Source organism: Podarcis pityusensis, assembly GCF_964106645.2.
Source record: "Podarcis pityusensis genome assembly, chromosome: 5".
NCBI lineage: Eukaryota > Metazoa > Chordata > Lepidosauria > Squamata > Lacertidae > Podarcis > Podarcis pityusensis.
In genome coordinates this window covers 41159979-41179534 of record NC_138032.1, presented here as the reverse complement: position 1 = coordinate 41179534, position 19556 = coordinate 41159979, and the positions used below count along the sequence as shown (strand labels likewise).

Sequence of the window (19556 nt, the reverse complement as noted above, 5' to 3'; positions counted from 1 at the left end):
AGGATAATAAGCACTGTGTCCCAGATGCAACAGAACACTCTTAGGTCAGAATAAAGGACTCATAGAATTGTAGGGTTGGACTAGTGCCATCTAGTTCAACCTCCTGCAATGCAGGAATCTCCGACAGATGGCCTTCCAACCTCTGTTTTAAAACCTCCATTGGAGAGGTCACCACCTTCTGAGAGAGTCCATTCCACTGTCAAACAGCTCTTACCATCATACTACTGGAATGTTTAAGTAGCAGATGGAATTAGCCAAGGACTTCTTATTGCTCAAGGGTTTTGAAGAGCCTACAGGATGAACATCTGCCTGAGACTGAAATCTAGGCCATAGTGCAGTAGAGCACATGCTGCACATGTTGAGGACCCCAGGACCAATCCCTGGGGCTGGGCTGGGCTGGGGAAGACCCCTGCCTGAAACCGGGAGAGGCACAGTCACTTGGTGTAGACAACAGCGCTGAGCAAGGTAGAGTAATGGTCTGGCTCAACACAAAGCAGCATCCCGTGAAGGCAATCCGGTTATTGTGGAAGGTTGGATTAGATCGTCTTGGAGGAATTCTGTTTCTATGGCTGCGATGCTAACCATTACTAGGAGTTAAGTCCCGCTTAAATCCCAATATTTGCTTCCTAAGCAAACATACGCAAGATCAGTCTGTAAATCAACAGAGCATTTTGCTATGATAGTAAATGTCCCACTGAACCTCTGTCACACTTTTTGTGAATGTCAAAGCAGAAGGTGTGGGGGATGGGGTGGGGAGGAGAGGAGAGCCATTGCATATTGACTATGCTCTCTAGCCAATGTAGATTTGATATGCACATTATAGATCTGGGGAGTGGGAAAGTGTTTTAAACCATGTATTGTATGAAATTACCTAATATATTTAGATAGAATCATACATCTTAGTCACGTTGAATACATTTCCCTAATGCCTCAAAAACATCTTCTTGGCATGAGGATAAATAAATGTTGATAGGGAAAGAGATTTCTCTTAATGCAGCACCTGCCTGGATCTGGTTTATGTCCATACTAAGCTTGAAAAATTTGGCTGGTAGCCCAACTTTCTGTGTCAACAGAACATTATTTACCCACTCCTCAGTAGAAAGGGCCCCTGTATATGTTTCTCTGCATTTTTAAATGTTGCTGGGGGAACAAAGTAGCCTCACAAAGGATTAAAGGATGTACTGTTGAATGTTTACTTTCTTTCCAACATAGTTGTGTTATTGACTCGAGCCATTGATGGACGGGTCAAACGGGCATTCTGAAAAGTGATGTGGCTCCCCCACCCTTTAGCCTAGGGTTCGTTCCCTCCTTGTGTTAAACGATGGATTTCTTCTCAAGCTTCAGAGCCTGAATGTCCTTTGCAACGACTGCAGAATGATAACCTCTTTTCTTCTGAGTCATGTATAGAGCTTTGGGGAAGCATGGACCATCATGCTCCTCTTTGAGCTAAGCTCTTCCTATCAAAGCTCTGAAAACCATAAATAACATCAAGAATAAGTGGTACTGATACGTCTGTATGAGAAACAGCAAACTGGAGTAATAAACAATAGCACAGCATGCAAGGGTGGCCCTGTAATGAGTCATAGAATTGAAGAGCTGAACGGAATTGAACGGACCCTGAGGATCATCTGGTCCAACCCCCTGCGATGCAGGAATACGCAGCTGCCCCATACGGGAATCAAACCCATGACCTTGGTGTTATCAGCACTATTCTAGCCAACTGAGCAAATGCCTCAAGTAGTAGATCAAAAGGGGGTTGCATTTCCATTCATCTACAGCAGATTGACCTGCTTGCCTGCCACAAATGCCACAGTCAGCTCCACTCCACCCAGCAAGCAGTCTGCCATCCACCTGCTGCTACTGGTGATGTTGCTACTGCCACTGCCCACCCACTGGGCCATGGGACACCATTGCCATCACCCAAAGAAAAAAGAAAAAAGCATTCAACAGTGCTCCAACCCAGATGTTCTGGGCCCACTACTCTCCAAGGCCATTTCAACCAAAATTCTGGTGGATGTGGCCATGGATAATGCCTGCACCATTACCACCTAGTTGGGAGAGGGGAGGCTTCTCATACTGGCTGCCTGTCAGCTACTCCCTTCTCTGAGAGATGGATATGAGCTGGGAAGAGGCCTCCATGCCAGGGGTGTGTTAATTGGGCTATTGATGCCAGCTTACATAGCTTGCATTTGTAAAAGTCCATCCATCTGCGAGTCTGCAAAGGCAGCAGGCTTCTGCAGACTATGTTGTAAGTTTATGCCTTTCTTTAATAAAGCACTAAATCTGGCCATTCCTTTTTTGGCATCCCTGCATGAAACCACTCACATAGGCCCTCCTGGAGCCTGCGGATCGGGACACTGGTAGATGAAAACATTTGCTGTGAGTTATTATTTACTGAAACTTGTTCACAGTCCACTTTGTTTACCTTTGGTGTATGTCTGGAGCCATCAGCCCAGTCCCAGAAACTAGACTAGTTTGATCAGTTCCCTAAGCATACATAGGTCCTGATTTCCAGTCTATAGATAAGAGCACAGCAACAAATGATTAAATTCTATTCTTGCTTAGTTACATTCTACATCCCCCTGGCTAAAGTGTAAATGCATCTCAGAGTGACAAACTGAGTCCTTAGTCTGAATCAGGGGTGGGCAATCTGTGGCCCCAGGGCTGCATTCTCCCTCAGCCTAATTTCATGCAAGGATCTGGGAGGGAGGGGAAAGGGTGTCAGAAAGAGAGGGAGAAAAAGGGGCTATGAAGAGAGAGCAGGGGAGAGGGAGGGAGGACTGGCTTTGAACCTACCCACAGCTGGCTTCAGCCCCACTGCTGATGTGCAGCCCTGACAGATTACTCCCAAGGGAAAGGCAGCCTCCGAAAGAAATAATGTCCCCCAATTCAGGTCTAGATAATGCTGTAAAAGTAATTTCCCCCTAAAATCAAGTCACACAATTTCTAACATCTTTATGCTTATATTTGATGAGAGTGCTAAAAACAACAACACAGAGACATGTAACTATGGGAAATTGTAAACAGATTCTCTGTTGACACATCCCCTATAGTAACTCACAATTTCCATACATTTTCAGTAACTCAGAAATTCCATACGTTTCCTCTGCCTTCATAGCTACATTTCATACGTCCAGCAACACGAAAAGACAAATAGATACAACAGTAATCAAGGGGACAGTGCGTAGGATTGAACTGTATATACAAAGTTAATATGCTATTAAAAGGTAGGGAGATATTTGTTGTTTCAGAGATGTAATTGGGAATGTAGACAATCACCAATCTGATCACAGGAATATGAATGCTGAATCTAGGGCACTTCCAGGCTGATGGGTGTATTCTGTGACATGTTCTCGTCTCAGCAATAGTGCTATAATGGTGGATTTCTACTGAACTGTCCACACAAAACTGGACTTCATTACTTGTTCTGTTCTACTTGCCTTCCCATTGCTACTACTCTATTGCTGTCTGGAGGGACATTCTTGCACTGTAGCTAAAATAAAATAAAATAGGACCCACCCCAGATTGTTTGTGGTATGAAAAGTTAAAGGATTTCAGCAAGAAACTAGAGGATATGCAATGATAGGAAATCAAGCCATATGGCTACCTCAAAACTTTTGCAGGCATGAGTAGAATATTGTATGACTGCCCCCAAACCACCATAAGCATAAATCATCATAAATGCACAATTAAAAAAAACCATCCATAGGGGGCCTCATTTGAAAACCAGGCACATCTGATGACTTTGAAATCAGAAAAGTAACAATGGTTACACTTGCCCTTAATGTGTTGTTCCCCATGTTCTTTGGTTTTCCAGTTTTCTCTACAGGTGAAAATTCTTTTTTGGTTAAATTCTTCCTTCTAATTTACGGCTGCACCATGACATCTAATCCAACACAACATTGTTATCACTATATATCAAAATATCAGAATGATACTACTACTTTTCCATTCACAGTATGATGACCTTGGAAAAATAACTGGCTAATAACTCAGCCAGCAGACAACAAATGATTTTTTTTGGGGGGGGGGGAATCCTTCCAATTTGATAGAAGAGGTCAAATACAGCTCTACACCACGGCAAGTCTTTTGTATGTTTCTGCTCAAGTGGTTGAGACTGGAGACACGGCAGTCATGCGCTTCCGTCTGAAGAAGAACTTGAGGGATGAGGCGATCTCCCTGTATCGAAGCCCAAACAGATAAGGCAACAGAGCTTTGGGCAAGATTATCAGCACATTGCATATTATCAGAGAGACCAATATCCCTGTCTGTGTCCCAATGACGGCATTGACATAAAGCAAGGAGTCCACCACAATAGCCAAGAGGGGAGAGAAATGAAAGAACAAGAGGATGTGATGCATCAGGAACGTCACACTGGCTCTAGAGAACATGCTTTTCCATATGCCTGACTGCTTTGTTTTGAAATACAGGATCATATAACAGCAGAGTATGAGGGACAGACAGAGAAAAAGGGCAGAAACGGAGACTACATAGCAGGATTTCACGGCCCCATCTCCATGTAGAGTCATTACCAGTATTATGGGGACAGAGCAGTTTTCCACTGGGCATACACTGGGTTTCTGGGTAAACTTGAGTATTAAGAAGACAATTCCAGGGAAAATCCCAGACAAGATCCATAGGAACAGTATCAGCTTCTTTGCTCGTGAAGATGGCAAAATGGAGATGTAATGCAAAGGCCACAAAATGGCCACGTATGTATCCAGCACCATGGCGGCAGCTGTTAGCAACCCTCCACAGTAAGTCATGGCCAGCAGAAACAACAGGAGCACACAAGGGTTCTTGGGAAGGTGGAGTTTCATTACATTGAAAACTGCAGACATAGCATAGAGTATCAGATATAACAAATCACAGAGCAAAGCATTTCCCAACAGCAGGTATCTTGTCTCCTGACGGATGTTGACACGGGAAAGAATCACAAACAGAATGAAAGGGTTGATCAGGACGGCTGCTGTAAGGCACAATATCGGCGGGATCAGGAACATCATTGTCTTGGAGTATGGAGGATAGATGATCAATTCTTGCAGGTTTTGGAATGAAGTTTTATCCAAAGTGAAGGAGGCATTTGAGGCCACTTCTCTATAGCGGGAGAAGGTTGCATTCAAAATCCTGGCTGGCACACATAGTGAGAAGTTCATTTCCCCCAGAGATAAGGAGTGGTAGCTGATGTATACAAAAGAAGTTCTTCAACGCTGAGGTTTTGCAACAAGCAAAGATGCATTTTATAGCAACCAGATCACCATCTGTCGTCAGCTCTGTAATGATAGCTGATGGCAAAGCATAGGGATTTGTAAGGGAGCTCCGCAAAGTAGATCTTGAAATCCGCACAAGTGGAATCTTTTCCTCAAGAAAATTTAACACTGATTGTTCAGAAGAAGGAAACACATTCATAGGGCTCAAAATTCAAACTGCAGAGCAGGCACTCTGGGAGGGAAGTAAATGGGCTGTTCATCACTAAGAACTTAAGTTTGTCCACACTGCAAGCATTAGCATAGCAAAGTAGCAGATGGAATATTAGCTTGATTAAACAGATGTGATGAGATAAAAGGGGACATTCCAAATTTGCCAATGCAATCAAGTCATAAATGGAACCAGAGGATATACTAGAGTGTTTAAATGCAATCAGAAACGTATTGAGTCAATGTAATCAATAGGAATGGTGCCCTTAGCTCCTGAAATACAAGTGCATCATAATCCCTTTTAATACGTTGTTCTTAGCAGACTGCTGCCATATATTTTCAGCTATCTGAAACAGTACACATACACCAAAATCCCATATATATTATTGCCACCTACTATGAAATATTGAGCTGCAAATGGAGAATAAAAAGTGGCTTGACACCCCTTGCCCAATCTAAAGTGCTTTTTGTTTTCATCATATGCTTTGGGATGAGGAGTAGATGCAATGCAAAATAAACTATTTTCTTACGATTAATGGAAAGATTATTAACATATAACAATACAATACAATTCTACATCCTTTACAGCTGTTCCCTAAATCAGGAGGAAAGAATAATAAAAACAAAGGATTAAATAAATCTAGAATGAACACGAGCACTTCTAGATCAGATGAAAGACTTATCTCATTCAGCATTCTGTTCATAGAGTGGTCAACTAGATGTCTCGGAAAGCTCACAATCAGGGTATGTCATATCACTCTCCTGATCCACAGTGACTGGTATTAAGAGGCATGCTGCCTCTGATACTGGAGGAAATGTAGCAATTATGACTAGGAATCATTAAGAGCCTGATACTCCATACATTTGTCTATAGTGGTACCTCGGGTTAAGAACTTAATTTGATCTGGAGGTCCGTTCTTAACCTGAAACTGTTCTTAACCTGAGGGACCACTTTAGCTAATGGGGCCTCCCACTGCTGCCACGCGGTTTCTGTTCTCATCCTGAAGCAAGGGTCTTAACCCGAGGTATTTCTGGGTTAGCGGAGTCTGTAACCTGAAGCGTCTGTAACCTGAAGCGTCTGTACCCTGAGGTACCACTGTATTACCCTTTTATAGCTGTCCAAGTTGACAGTCTTGTGGAAGCAAATTCCATAGTTTAACTATGTGCTGAAGAAGTTATTTTTGTTTGTCCTGAATCTCCCAACGTTCAGCTGGAATGTTCTAGCATTGTGAAATGGGGGGGGGGACCCCCCACACTGTCTCTACACCTGGCATAACATGACACACCATGTCCTCTCTAGACACAAGAGTAGATGAAGTCCAGAGCTTGCATAAAGCAAACCAGGGACACTAACAAACGCAACAGATTGTGCTGCTTGCCTTCAGATTGGCTGTTGTGAAGTAATTCACTTTTGGATTCCGTTCTGACAAGCATGGTTTTAGTTCTCTGCTCCACACAAAGAGACATGTACTGAAAGAGCAGCTTCCATGCTACTGGCTTGTATTGCTGGCTCCCTGATTGCCTTCTGTCTACAAAATGGCTGCCAGGCCTTCTGCCCACTTTCTTGCTATGTGGCTGCTCAGTGCTAACAGGGCTGGTCCAAGACATTTGGAACCTTAGGCAAAATGGCACCCCCCCCCCCCAATGCCAGGGAAGAAAGGGGGGGGGGAGTGAAGATTGACATCAGGAACAAAGGGGGAAATAAAGGATCTACATCAGGATCTGCTGCCCCTGTGGATCCTGTTGCCTGAGGCAGTCACCTCACCTTGCCTCCTGGGTGGGACAGCCCTGAATGTTGGCCCTGTGTGTGTTGCTCTGATCTACACTGTCAGACAGTTATCAGCGAAATGTGAAATGGAGCATGGAGGCGGGCTCATATTGTAGAGCCATATTCTCTTCAGCCTGTTGCCATCCAACCCCTGCAATGGATGTTTCTAGCCTACAAACGTTAATATAAGGAGTATTTTTTTTTAAGTGCAAGGGCCATATTCCCTTCTAGACAAGCTTTTGAGGGCCACATGCTAGTGGTGTGCGAGGCCAGAGGCAAAAGTGGGCAGAACACTTAATATGTGCAGTAGGTTAGTTTCTACACACATTTATACCCCCCTGGTCCTTTACCTTTTTTTTACCTTTACCTCCATCCAGGCAAGCAAGAAGCATTGGTTCAAAAACACATTCCAGGTAGGCAAAAATTGAAGGAGGATGCAAAGGAATGACTAATAATGAATAATAATAAATTATTATTATTAAAGGAATGACTGTGAGGGGTGTGGCCCAGGGACAGGGTTAGATGGCGCTCTTTTGGTTTCCAGTCATAATACTAGAGCTCTGGGGTGGGCATTCAATGAAGCTGAATGTTGGAAGATTCGGGATACAGAAAATAAAGTATTTCTTCACACAGCTTCAGAAGTTCAGGTGGTCCAGGAGAAAACATTCTCTGTGGCAGCTCCTATGTTGTAGAATTCCCTCCTTCTCAGAGGTGTGTCTGGTACCTTCATTATACAGTGGTACCTCGGGTTAAGAACATAATTTGTTCTGGAGGTCCATCCTTAACCTGAAACTGTTCTTAACCTGAGGTACCACTTTAGCTAATGGGGCCTCCTGCTGCTGTCGCGCTGCCGCCACACAATTTCTGTTCTCATCCTGAAACAAAGTTCTTAACCTGAGGTACTATTTCTGGGTTAGCGGAGTGTGTAACCTGAAGTGTCTGTAACCTGAAGCGTCTGTAAACCGAGGTACCACTGTACTGTTTTCTCATATGCCGGAGATGTACCTCTTTACCCTGGACTTTGACACAACACAAAACACACACCCCTCCACCCACATCATTCTTGTGATCATAATTAGCTTTTAGCTGTTTTTAATGTTGCATTTTAAACTTGTAACGTGCCTTGTGACCTTAGGGTGAATGGCAGGTAATAAATAAAATACTACTACTGCTACTGCTACTGCTACTGCTACTACTAGTGTTATGGCATTTGTTTCCACAAGAGGTATTGATGAACTTGGATGGCTTTCAAAGAGGGTAAGACATGTCAATAAGAGGATAAGGCTATCAATGGCTACTAGCCTCTGAATACCCGTTACTGGAAATCACAAATGTGAAGAGTGCTGCTCTGCTCAGGTACTGCTTTCAGGCTTCCCACAGGCATCTGGCTGACCACTGTGAGAGCTGTTTCCTGGACCACATGGGCTCTTCTCATGTTCTTTTCGAGCATTTAAATAAAACAGAAAATGTTTACAGACAGCAATGGCCCGGAGGAAGAAATGGCTAAAATTACTTCCAGAAGGCCTGTTCATTGAACATTCGCGCTGATTTATCTGCGCAAAGTTTATGGGAGGTTATAAGATGTCCACTGTTCTTCGAGCATTAATTCTGATTTATTTGTTGGGAGGTTATATGTGTATAGTGCAGCCTAATTGATATCAAGCAGTTGTTATTTTCACACCACTTTCCTTACTGCAGAAAGTCAGGTTGTTTTTGGAAGCGGCTTCCAAAAGAGCACCAAATCCACTTCAGTTGTACAACACGAATTTGCCAGTATGTGACTGAGCCCCACCCACAAAAAAGCATCAGATTAGAAGTGCCCTGGGTCTTTTTTTTATGTGGGAAGCCTTTTGCTGCTGCCTTTCTCACCTCCCATCTCCCTTCTGATGCAAAATGCCTTCCAAATAAGCAGAAGACACAGAGAGCCATCTTCTTCCCCACTATGCTCCATTTAAACATCTTCAAAAAGGGACACAGTACAGCGACCTTACTACACAATGGATAATGACATCTGCTTACAAACTGTTAGATATCAATCCACACACTAATCATCTTTGAAAACCAGCATTATAAACACTGGGGGAATATGGGCATTTCAAAACCTTTTATTTGCAGAGAATAACAAGAAGCACAAATGCTTTGGTGTGGGTGCTAACAGTTGGTGTTTACAGATGGCTGAAAGAATCCTCTCTGTTCTAAAATTGGCTACATGTGAAAACCTGAAGTCCATGCAGGGTGTGATATCAAATACCTGGGAATATTTCAAAGCTGGGGAAGAGGAGGAGAGGGAGGGAGGGAGAGAGAGAGAGAGAGGAGGAGGAGGAGGAGCAAAGAAGCAAAGAGAAGCAACCAGCCCCTTAGAGTCTCACATGCATTACAGGAGCTTTTGCATAAAACACTTAGCAGCCTCAGCAACAAGAATATAATTGCAAAGATTTCTGCTTTTGGGATGGTAAAACATGGTGAGTAGGATGTTTTGTTGCCTTGTCTTTTTATTAGTTTTTTGGTGCAAGGGTGTGGTGTGTTTGTTTTCTTTGTCCCAGTGGCAGTGTGTGTGTGTGATTATTTTGGGCTAGTTGCTTCTTCGTTGCTCTTCTTTCTGATGCCGGACCTTAATGTGCTTATTCATTCTTTGTGTAGGCACTGAACAGCAAAGGTGATGAGATCTGGCAGGGTGGAAGCTTTGCGGGCTAATACAGCGGGCTGCCAAATACAGCCAGAAATGAAATGCTGATTTCCTCTCAGGTATACTGCAAAGATTTTTGTTGTTGTCGTTGAGCTCTCTCCTCTCTCTCCCCTCTGGAGGTAGGCTAGTGATTGGTTAGCTTACTGTGCTGGCTGCCATGCAGTTATTCCGTAAGGTGTGAAGAAGAAGGGGGGGAGATCTCTCAGCTTCAAGGAGGGGCGAAGAAGACCTGCATAAACTATTGTAGCACACTGTTGGCATGAAGGAAATCTTGCGAAGCAAATTAATTTCTTGCCCGCATTCCTGTGCGCTGTTATTCTTCCCCAGCCATCCATTTCTGCATTAGCTGTGAAAGAGCAATTATTGCAATTCTTTTTCGATCAGAGGATTGACACAGGGAGCTATCCATTGTGCTGATTGTCTGGAAATATTACTGTATGTACCCTGCACAATAAAGAAGGGGAAATAGTAATACCCCCAATACCGCTGGGAAATTCATTCTCACAAAACTGAAGACGTGTGATAACTAAGGCCTTTTCCAGCTACAAAGCATACTTCATTTAAATGAACAGTTGGCTTTGCTTAATTTAAGATACAGATTTCTCATTCATACTTTACTGAAAAAAACGAAGGTCTACACAGATAGGTTTAATACTGTAAAAATATAAACAGTTTAAATGTTCAGAGGATTTGCAATTTTTATTTCCTGAGCATATTAAGCCTGAAAAAACCCCCAATGGAGATTTACATGTTTTGGCCAATTCATGAGGAAATCAGAGACTGACCTAAAATGATATTCAAATTAGAAAGCTATTTTACCCTAGAGAGGGAGATGATAAAGAGGGCTGATGAAACAAAAAGAAAACAGTGCTCCAAGCATGTAGGATGCTTTAAGGATGGGAGCCTATGTTGCATTATTCTATTTAGAATGATGATAATAACACATAAATAACATTATTGTCTGACAAAAATCCATTGTGTCACCTTTTTTCAATTTTTCTTTCAAAGGGAAATGGAGAGGCTATTATTAGAGCAATCGGTTTGAGCAGTGAGATGATCAATAGTTATTTAAATGTATCTCTCTGCATCACACTCTAAATAAATAGAAGAGTAATTTGTCAAATTGGCTATAAGCCTTAATATCAATAAATACAGTTATTAAACTGTAAAATACAAAAATTGTGATATCTATATGCATTGCATTTAGAATGTGAGAATAAAATAGAGAATAAAAATATGTAAATACTCTCAAGCCATTTTCATCTTAGCTGTTTTTTTTAAAAAAAACATAACAACAAATAGAATAGGCAACAATCTCAATGAATAATGTCTTTAATAAATTGCCATTAAAGCACACTATGTGAGAGACAATGATTAAATCTTTTAATTAAATTGTGACAGTGACAAATGCACAATTTGAAAAGAAGCTTTAGAAAAAAGGAATGAAAACTACAGTCCTTTTTTCAATGATGATTAAAGCTGTTCCCCCCCTAATCCTTATAACCAAGCATCAAAAAGCAGAAAAGTAATCTGAGATTCTAGATATAAGTCCAGCTCCTGAATACCAATACATATAAAAATCCAATGGCAGCTCTCAGATGGGCCATTTTTAATGCAACACTATACCTGTCTACTTAAAAGTAAGTCCAAATTAAGTTAAATGGGGCTTAAAGACTGCAGCTTTAATTCAATGAATCTAGTATACATTGTAAAGCATAAAACAAGCAAACATTGCTTTGACTTATTTGTTTGATTCTTTGATAAGTTAAATCTTTTTTAAAAAAAATAAAAATGACAACGTATTGTGCTTCTCTGTATCCTGACAATAAAGTAGGTTGATCTACACTCCGGTTAAGTCAAAGTGCTGTATTTTAGCTAATATATTGCCCTTTACTTTAAGGAGACTTGGATTGATTCATACAAGTATTTTTGGCATGGTTACAAATTTCCTCATTATTTTGGTATGATGAATAGTGGTCTGACAAACTCCAGGATAGAAACTTACACAGCCTAGCTAATTTCCCCACAATGGGGTCATACTCAGAGTAAATCCATTGAGTTAGGACTAACATGTCCATTGATTTCAATGGGTCTACTTTGAGCATAACTTAGAAAGATCCCAATGTTTTCCGTCATATGATATACAGCATACAATCTCACCAGATGCTGGAATATTCAAAAGGTCAGTGAAAATCTGGAGTAACTTCACTATGTCAAAAATGGTCATATGGCTCAGTTTGCAAATGGTGAATATCCATATACTGTGGCTGCAATTATTTATATAACAGTTAGAAATAAAGCTGTGGCTTGATGAAAGATGAAAGCAGAATGTGTGGGCAATGGAAAGCAAGCTATTATTGTTATTTGTAGCTGGAAAATTATAAATTTAGTATAAAAAAATTAGTGTAAACAAATTTTCTAAAAACGATGATGCTTTATTGACTTCAGTGGAGCAATCTGCTATTTTCAGATCATAGTAACAGTCTAATCTTGAAAGAGTAATGATGGAACAGGGAGATTAAGGGCCAGGTCATCAAGTTAATCTAAATTTTGTAAAACAAAATACATCCAAGTGGTTATTGACCAAACAACCATTCTTCAAGCACAACACAGCAGGTGGAAATGTCCTGCACCGAGGACTAAACCAGTTCAGCAGCACAGTACTAAATCTAGAACCAGGATATTCAAAGTGTACAGCACGTTCCTAAGAAGGCAAGAGTAGTTACTTCCTGACCTTGCCACAACCCACTTTGAACATCCTGATTGGATCAGGAAACATTATTTGAACAGACACTACTAAGTGTCTCACCACTTATTGTCATTTTAGAGGGAACATGGGAGCAAGAACTTGAATAAATCTAGATGTGTTAGTTTTGCTTAGGACATTTTAAGCCTTTGCTTCTTGACTTGGGTGGGTATAAATAATAAAATTATTATTGTTGTTGTTGTTGTTGTTGTTATTATTATTATTATTATTATTATTATTATTATTATTATTAACTTTTAAAACCCTGATTTTAGACAAAGTCTCCCAGAAGCATTTTTTTATTTTTTGGTGGTTGCTTGCAACCAAGTGAATCCTGGAGGTACTCCTTAAGTTTACTCTTTGTTTTGATTGTAGATCCAGATGTGATGAGACAACATGGAGTTCAAAAGAGGAAAAACCTTTATAAAATCCAGCATGCAGCTGACCCATGAGAAATTACCTTTAGTGAGCTTGAGTCCTGGGGAAAAGGGCAATGTAGGAACAGACATAAGAGAAAGGAGCCACCCTGCAGTTGAAATCCAAAAAGCAAGTTTTTCTGCCGATAGAAGCGACAGCATTTCCAACAGCTCAATCAAGACTGGATCTAGTGAGAGCATCCTGTTGCTCCCAGAATCCTTCTACAAACCTGTACGGAAAAGTAAAACCCACGACTGTGTTCTGGGAGGTGTGGACAAAACTGAACACTGCAGCTACAATAACAAGATCTCGGAGGAAGGTGTTGCAGCTTCTGGGAGAAGTAAAGGGCGGATGATCAATAGTGCCAGCTTTTCTGGAATTGGGAACACACAGAATTCTAGCAGCAAGAAAGAATCGGTGGGCAACTCGAGCCACTTCTTGAACAGCCCGCAGCAGATGATTGATTACCGAAACTTTGTGCCACAGGTGCCCTTTGTGCCAGCGGTTGCAAAAAGTATCCCAAGGAAGAGGATTTCCCTGAAGCGATCCAAAAAAGGCCTCCGGGATATATTTCACATGAAAAAAAACAAGCCAGAGAGTCTTTCCTTGCTGTCAGAGAAACAAAAAAGGCTGCCATTTCCAGGCTGCAAGTCAGAGTTGGCAGGCAGGTTCGGCAAGTATTTCTTCAAAGCGGGAGAAACGTTTTCTGCTGACTGTTTGGCACAAGAATTTTCTGATGGCGAGCTGCTGTCAGAGTCCTCCTATGAGTACTCCAGTGCTCTGTGCGAAGATGTTGCTTCCCTGAAGAGCTTTGATTCTCTCACTGGGTGCGGAGAGATCTTCGCAGACGAGAGTTCAGCTAATATGGAACTGGAGGTTAGCAAAGAAATCTCGCTCAGGCAATTGCAACAGAAAGATAGTCCTGCTATGGGAACCTTTCAAGGTGGAGTGGAACAGCTTGCATCCCCAGCCCAGAATGAAGCAGGAGATTTTGCAAAACTTTGGGACAACATCAACAAATCAGTGCAGCTGCATCAGAAGACCCTGTTTGATAGGAGGCTTCTGAAAATACCCAGTAGTGAACTGGGAAAGTCTAGAAATGAGACCAGTGCCTCAGTGACTGATCTGCTTTCTTCCCCTGACTCTTCCAAAGAGAGTTCCATAGATACAGGGACCCCAAAGAGTGACAACCAGGAATCTATGTCAACCAGTGATGAAGGATACTATGATTCATTTTCTCCTGGGCAAGATGATGAAATAAGGGAGGATCAGTCCCCTGGGGTACCAGGTAGGTTTCCAAGAGACAGTTATAGTGGCGATGCTCTTTATGAACTATTTTATGATCCCAATGAGGCTCAGATCAGCCCAGTTCTAGATGATGACCTATGTATGTCTGAAAGCACTTCAGAAAAGGCCATTGAAATCCCTTTATCAATTTACAGCTTTCACGTAGGGTCGGAAGAAAATATGGCTTCTCAACCAGCCATTGACATAATCAGCCAAGGATTCCTTCACAGCACGTGGAAAGGGAAGGAATGCTTGCTTAAGCTCTGTGATACGGAGCTCTCTCTGACCATGGGGATCATCAACTGGTTGAGGAAAAACCCAGGCTTGATTTCCCCCCAAGACTTTCCCAAGAACCCTCCCCCACAGATGGAGAGAGATGGTGAGCCAGTGCCCACCAGTCTCAGCACATGCCCAAACATGTGTAAATCAGCTTTTGAGGAAAATAAAAACAATGCAGAGACATCTCCAGCTGACTGCAAAAATGGAACTGAGGTATATTCAGCGGACAGAACTGAACAAAGCCAAAGTGATGTTCCTTCGTGGAGCTCAACTCAAGAAAGTTCTCAAGATAGGGAAAGAAATTGGAGTGCAATATCTGGGCTCACAACAGACAACAGCATATCGTGCGACACACAGAGATCAGAGAGTTGGGATGATCTCCTAATGAGCTCTTCTTTAATGGAGAAGATATCTCTCATAGAAGAATGCACAGAACCTAGCAATGAAACTCTTTCAATAGAAGTTTTGAATCTGGAGACAATTTGCCCAACTGATGATAACCCACTGGTAATGGATAACCATGATGCAGAATCATGTTCTTCTTATATGACTGCTGCAACTTCTCCAGATTCTCTAGAGACTGGAGAGGAAAATGAGATGAAGGATCAAACCTGGTTTGCTGAATGTGACAAGCCAACTGAGCCATTGAATCTCAGTCATCCCCAAAGCCAGATCAGCCAGACATCCAAGGAGAGTGACACGAATGTAATGAGGCTTTTGGAACACTGTGTCACTCAGGTTGCTTCCCTAAAGATCAATCATGATTCTGCAAATAATCACTTGGAAGGTGATTGCGTTGGAAATGAAGTGAGCAGTGATACAGATGCTATAATTCAATTCACAAACCAAATACAAAATGAATGTAGCTGTATAACCCCAAGCCCAAAAGGTTCTTCCAGGCACCCTTCAAGCCACTGTAACATTGAGTCAAATATTGGTGCTAGTGTTACATCTCTCGCGGATCAAAAGGAAGGTCTCATTTGTTTTGAAGATCAGAAAAACACAAGTATCCTAAACTGTATGGGTCCAGTTGCAAAAAACAAACTACCCTTTGAATATGCCCAGCTGAATAATCAAGCCCTGTCCTATATCAAAGATTTCAGATTTGAACAAAATTCTACCACCATGGCACACATTTGCAGGCCTACATTTTTGCCACTCTTTGGTTCCATCTGCTCAGACACAACTAGTGGCTTTTCACAGCCTTTCTGCAGGAGGAGCGGTTTGCTGGAGAAACATTCACAAGACCAAGAAGTTCCACCAAGCCGCACACCGTTACGTGGTTATTCAACGTTCCAGTGTAAAGTACTGCCAAAGGTGTCCACTCTTCCACTTTTAGAGGATGCTACCAAAGAGAGAGCAGTTATGGAGAAGACCCGTGATGACTTACTGTCATAAGGTGAGTCCTTGAAGGAAGACACTAAGTACATTGAGACCCATTAGGAAGGCACTTACTTCCTGCCCACTCATTTTGCCATAGACAAAGCCTTTGAAGAGTTATTATTTACAATGTCCATATAATTTTTACCCTCCAACATGTCCCCCCATATCCTACCCCCAGTTTTAGCAACTTTCTAGCAAGGATTAGATTAATTTACCTTTGATTACTGAGAGATGTGGAAATATAGTTTGTGAAGTAAACCCAGAAAAACTGGTATCCAACAAACATTTTTGCTAGTCTGCATGCTCAGACATAAGGTATTTGTTGGCTGCATAAAAAGACGCCACTCTTTTGTAACCTTTTCTTACTTAGTCACCTGGCTGGGAGAGACTTGTGTTTGCTGCAGACAACCAGCGGGTGTGGCTGGGCCCCCAGGTGACTTTGAGAAAACCACACCCACCTTTTCCACACCTGCTGTCCTATATGATGTTAAGTTCAAGAAACCTCATGGCATAAATAAATTGTTCATTTTTTATATTGCTACTTATGGAACAACATAAATTTATTCTTATTTTACACACTGACACAGTAAACAAATGGGATATCTGCATTCAAAACATGAAAACATGTGCCGGATTTGGAATAGGAGTAAAAGCAGAAAGACGTTACGGATAACTACTTAGGATGTATATAGGATGTATCCTATGCCCTTTTAAAAAAATTTGGGGGGGGGGTTATGGGGTTGTTGTTTTTATCTTGATAATATATTTTGTGGTTTTCTGTTCTGGTTTTCTTCTGCGAGCCACCTTGAGACCTCCGGGTATAGAGCGGTATTATTATTAATAATAATATAGGTCTGCAGCTAGGACATCTGCATGGTTTGGTAGAATCCATGGCTGAAAAGGCCATGGGCGCTTGTCCTCAGGAAGTCAGATACAGTGTTAAAAATAGAAGTGTACCCAGCAGAGGTGAGTTAGGGCTGTCCAGATATCCCTTTATTTGCATATCCATGATAATGTATGCTCATGATGCTATTGGGGCAGTCATATGTAATCCCACTTTCGATACTATTTATGCCTGTGTAAGGTGGTCACGTGGGTGGCGCTGTGGGTTAAACCACAGAGCCTAGGACTTGCTGATCAGAAGGTCGGCGGTTCGAATCCCCGCGACGGGGTGAGCTCCCGTTGCTCGGTCCCTGCTCCTGCCAACCTAGCAGTTCGAAAGCACGTCAAAGTGCAAGTAGATAAATAGGTACCGCTGCGGCGGGAAGGTAAGCGGCGTTTCTGTGTGCTGCTCTGGTTCACCAGAAGCAGCTTAGTCATGCTGGCCACATGACCCGGAAGCTGTACGCCGGCTCCCTCGGCCAATAATGCGAGGTGAGTGCCGCAACCCCAGAGTCGGTCACGACTGGACCTAATGGTCAGGGGTCCCTTTACCTTTCCCTTTAAGGTGGTCACACTGCTTCATTCCCAACCAGGGCATATCCTGTAACTTTCTCCTGAAAGCCCATTACTCCATATACCCTCCAGACCAGTGTTTTATTGCAGGTGTACTCTGCAACATGCCCCTGACCCAACAGTAGTGCTTTAATGGTGATTCCACCCCCCACCCCCCGTTCTGGTTTGTTCTGTGATGCTTCCCAAATGCTACCACATTATTGCTATATAGCCCAATGAAAGTGGGACAAAAATAAACCAGAACATCTGTGCTATATAAAATTACAGGATTTCAGCAGAAGGTTACAGGAAACACACTGATTGGAAATGAAGCAGTGTGACCACCCCAAAGGTTTTGCAGATGCAAACAGTGGGATTGTTGGTGACCGCCCCAATAGCGTAATGAGCACCAATCGTCCTGAAGATGCAATAAAAATAGTGGCTGTTCTCTTTTATTTTGGTCCTGGTTTTGTTGCTATAGCCCCTCAAGACAGTAATAATGTGGTAAACAGATATGGTGGTGGATTAAAGGATTAGATATAACGTTGCAGACGACCTTCATGAGAAAACCCAGAGGGACTAAAGCTGAGGCAAACCAAGTGCTGAATTATGTGGACCTAGCAGGAAACAAATCTTTTCTAGGCATGAGTTACTTTCTGGTAGTTGCAGAAAGCAGAAGCAAAGCAGACACAGCTGTCAGAAGCGATAATGGACCCTATACTAGTGCTTTATGAGACTGTACCGCAAACTGACTTGGGGCATTTTCAAATACGTTGTTTCACTAGCAGCTGTAGCATGCCATGAGTTGTCAGTGTAGACACCTGCCAGACCAGAGACATGTCATTACAGTTTGTATGCTATAGTTAACTTCCCAAGGAAGGCATGACTTTTGCTCTCTGGAAAACGAATGAACAGGTTACTCTAGATATTAATTTAATGGTGTACTGCTAAGGTTCATTTGCATAATTTTAGATATGTATCAAAATTGGAGGTCTTGGTGTGTGGGCTGGATTTTGGCATGCACCTGATTTATTGCTTGACTACATACAAAAGTCTTGATGTTCTTATTTTATTACTTCTCTGCAAACACATCTGAGAGAGAAACTCGGAACCTGGACATACAGGCTGCTTTGCTGTAACATAACTCCACTTCCTTGGAGGTTTCTAAGCAGAGGTTGAATGACCATCTGATGTGGATACTTTAGATGAGATTCCTGCATTGCAGGGGGTTGGACTAGATGATCCTTGGGTCCCTTCCAAATTATGATTCTATTATTGGCCCACCACACATAGAATCAACCCACATTTTAACATACCTTTGGGATTGCTTCCTATGTTACATTTTTCACTATGAAGATTAAACTATATCTTGTTGTTGTTGTTTATAAATATTAATATCAGTGTATTTTTGGTACTCCAAGTACACAGATCAAGGAATCTGTATATGCGGTGATTCCTAGTTCTGTGTAGCTGCCCCAGAACCTATGTGTGATGCCATTTATATGTTAGAAAAGATCATTTTTACTAGGGAAAAGTAGCATGTGAGATGGCTTATTTGAGTTGACTCAGCAGTTAGGAGGAGCTATTAATGTGTATGATTGCATGGTCATTTGGCTGAAATCCATCATTTCATGAAACCTTTTGGAAACAACAGATGAGATCATTGTCCTTATGATCTCATCAGACCTATGCAATCATAAATTATTATTTATGTTTCTTCCGGTGGGAGAAGAAGGTCCTATTTAGATGGTGGCAGCAGTTGCCTGTGTACCACCGACTGATGGGCTGTAGCTGACAATATTTCTCAAGAGCAGATCTATAAGATTGTTGTGAGGTGTGTCTGGCATTTCTGTTCTCTTTTTAGAAAAGCTTGAGATTTCTTTCATATTGGAAGTGGGAGGAAGGTAGACCATATCTCGGAACTTACATGAGCCAACAGCACCGGAAATACCTCAAGGCAAAGATGATATCACTGATTTTTAATGAAGCTCTCAGAAAAGGCATTTACAGAATCCATAATCTAAAATCAACTTTATTCACAGCAAAAGTATTCAGGCGTCTTCATGAGATTATATGCATAAACCTTTGTCCTAATAAGGGGTATTCATATTGGTGGCTAGATAACTGGCATTAAAAAAA

General features: G+C 41.9%; 3 protein-coding genes across 8 annotated transcripts in view; 2 read left to right on the top strand and 1 right to left on the bottom strand.

The window, feature by feature from the left end:
• KLHL6 (kelch like family member 6) overlaps window positions 1-19556 on the top strand; it is a 252558-nt gene that overhangs the window by 21554 nt on the left and 211448 nt on the right. The window lies entirely within an intron of this gene.
• The window catches only part of GPR148 (G protein-coupled receptor 148), a 110777-nt gene that overhangs the window by 15943 nt on the left and 75278 nt on the right, over window positions 1-19556 (bottom strand). The window contains exons 3-4 of one of the 5 annotated variants that reach the window (XR_013987183.1): window positions 10167-10315; window positions 5295-5442 (exon numbers count right to left, since the gene is read on the bottom strand). The exons of 2 other annotated variants lie outside the window; for them this stretch is intronic. Coding sequence is in view for 1 of the 3 variants with exons in the window: in XM_081008451.1 (XP_080864577.1) it covers window positions 4104-5156 (1053 nt within the window). In the remaining 2 variants the exon portion in view is untranslated. 2 more of the 5 variants (XM_081008451.1, XR_013987184.1) reach the window with 2 other exon arrangements.
• Window positions 8869-19556, top strand: part of AMER3 (APC membrane recruitment protein 3) — a 33401-nt gene continuing 22713 nt past the window's right edge. Inside the window, exons 1-3 of one of the 2 annotated variants that reach the window (XM_081008412.1) lie at window positions 8870-9647; window positions 9826-9930; window positions 12993-15999. In XM_081008412.1, coding sequence (XP_080864538.1) covers window positions 13014-15998 — 2985 coding nt within the window. In that variant the 5' untranslated portion in view covers window positions 8870-9647; window positions 9826-9930; window positions 12993-13013 and the 3' untranslated portion in view covers window position 15999. Of the gene's footprint in view, window positions 9648-9825; window positions 9931-12992; window positions 16000-19556 lie in introns of both variants that reach the window. The other variant, XM_081008413.1, reaches the window with a different exon arrangement.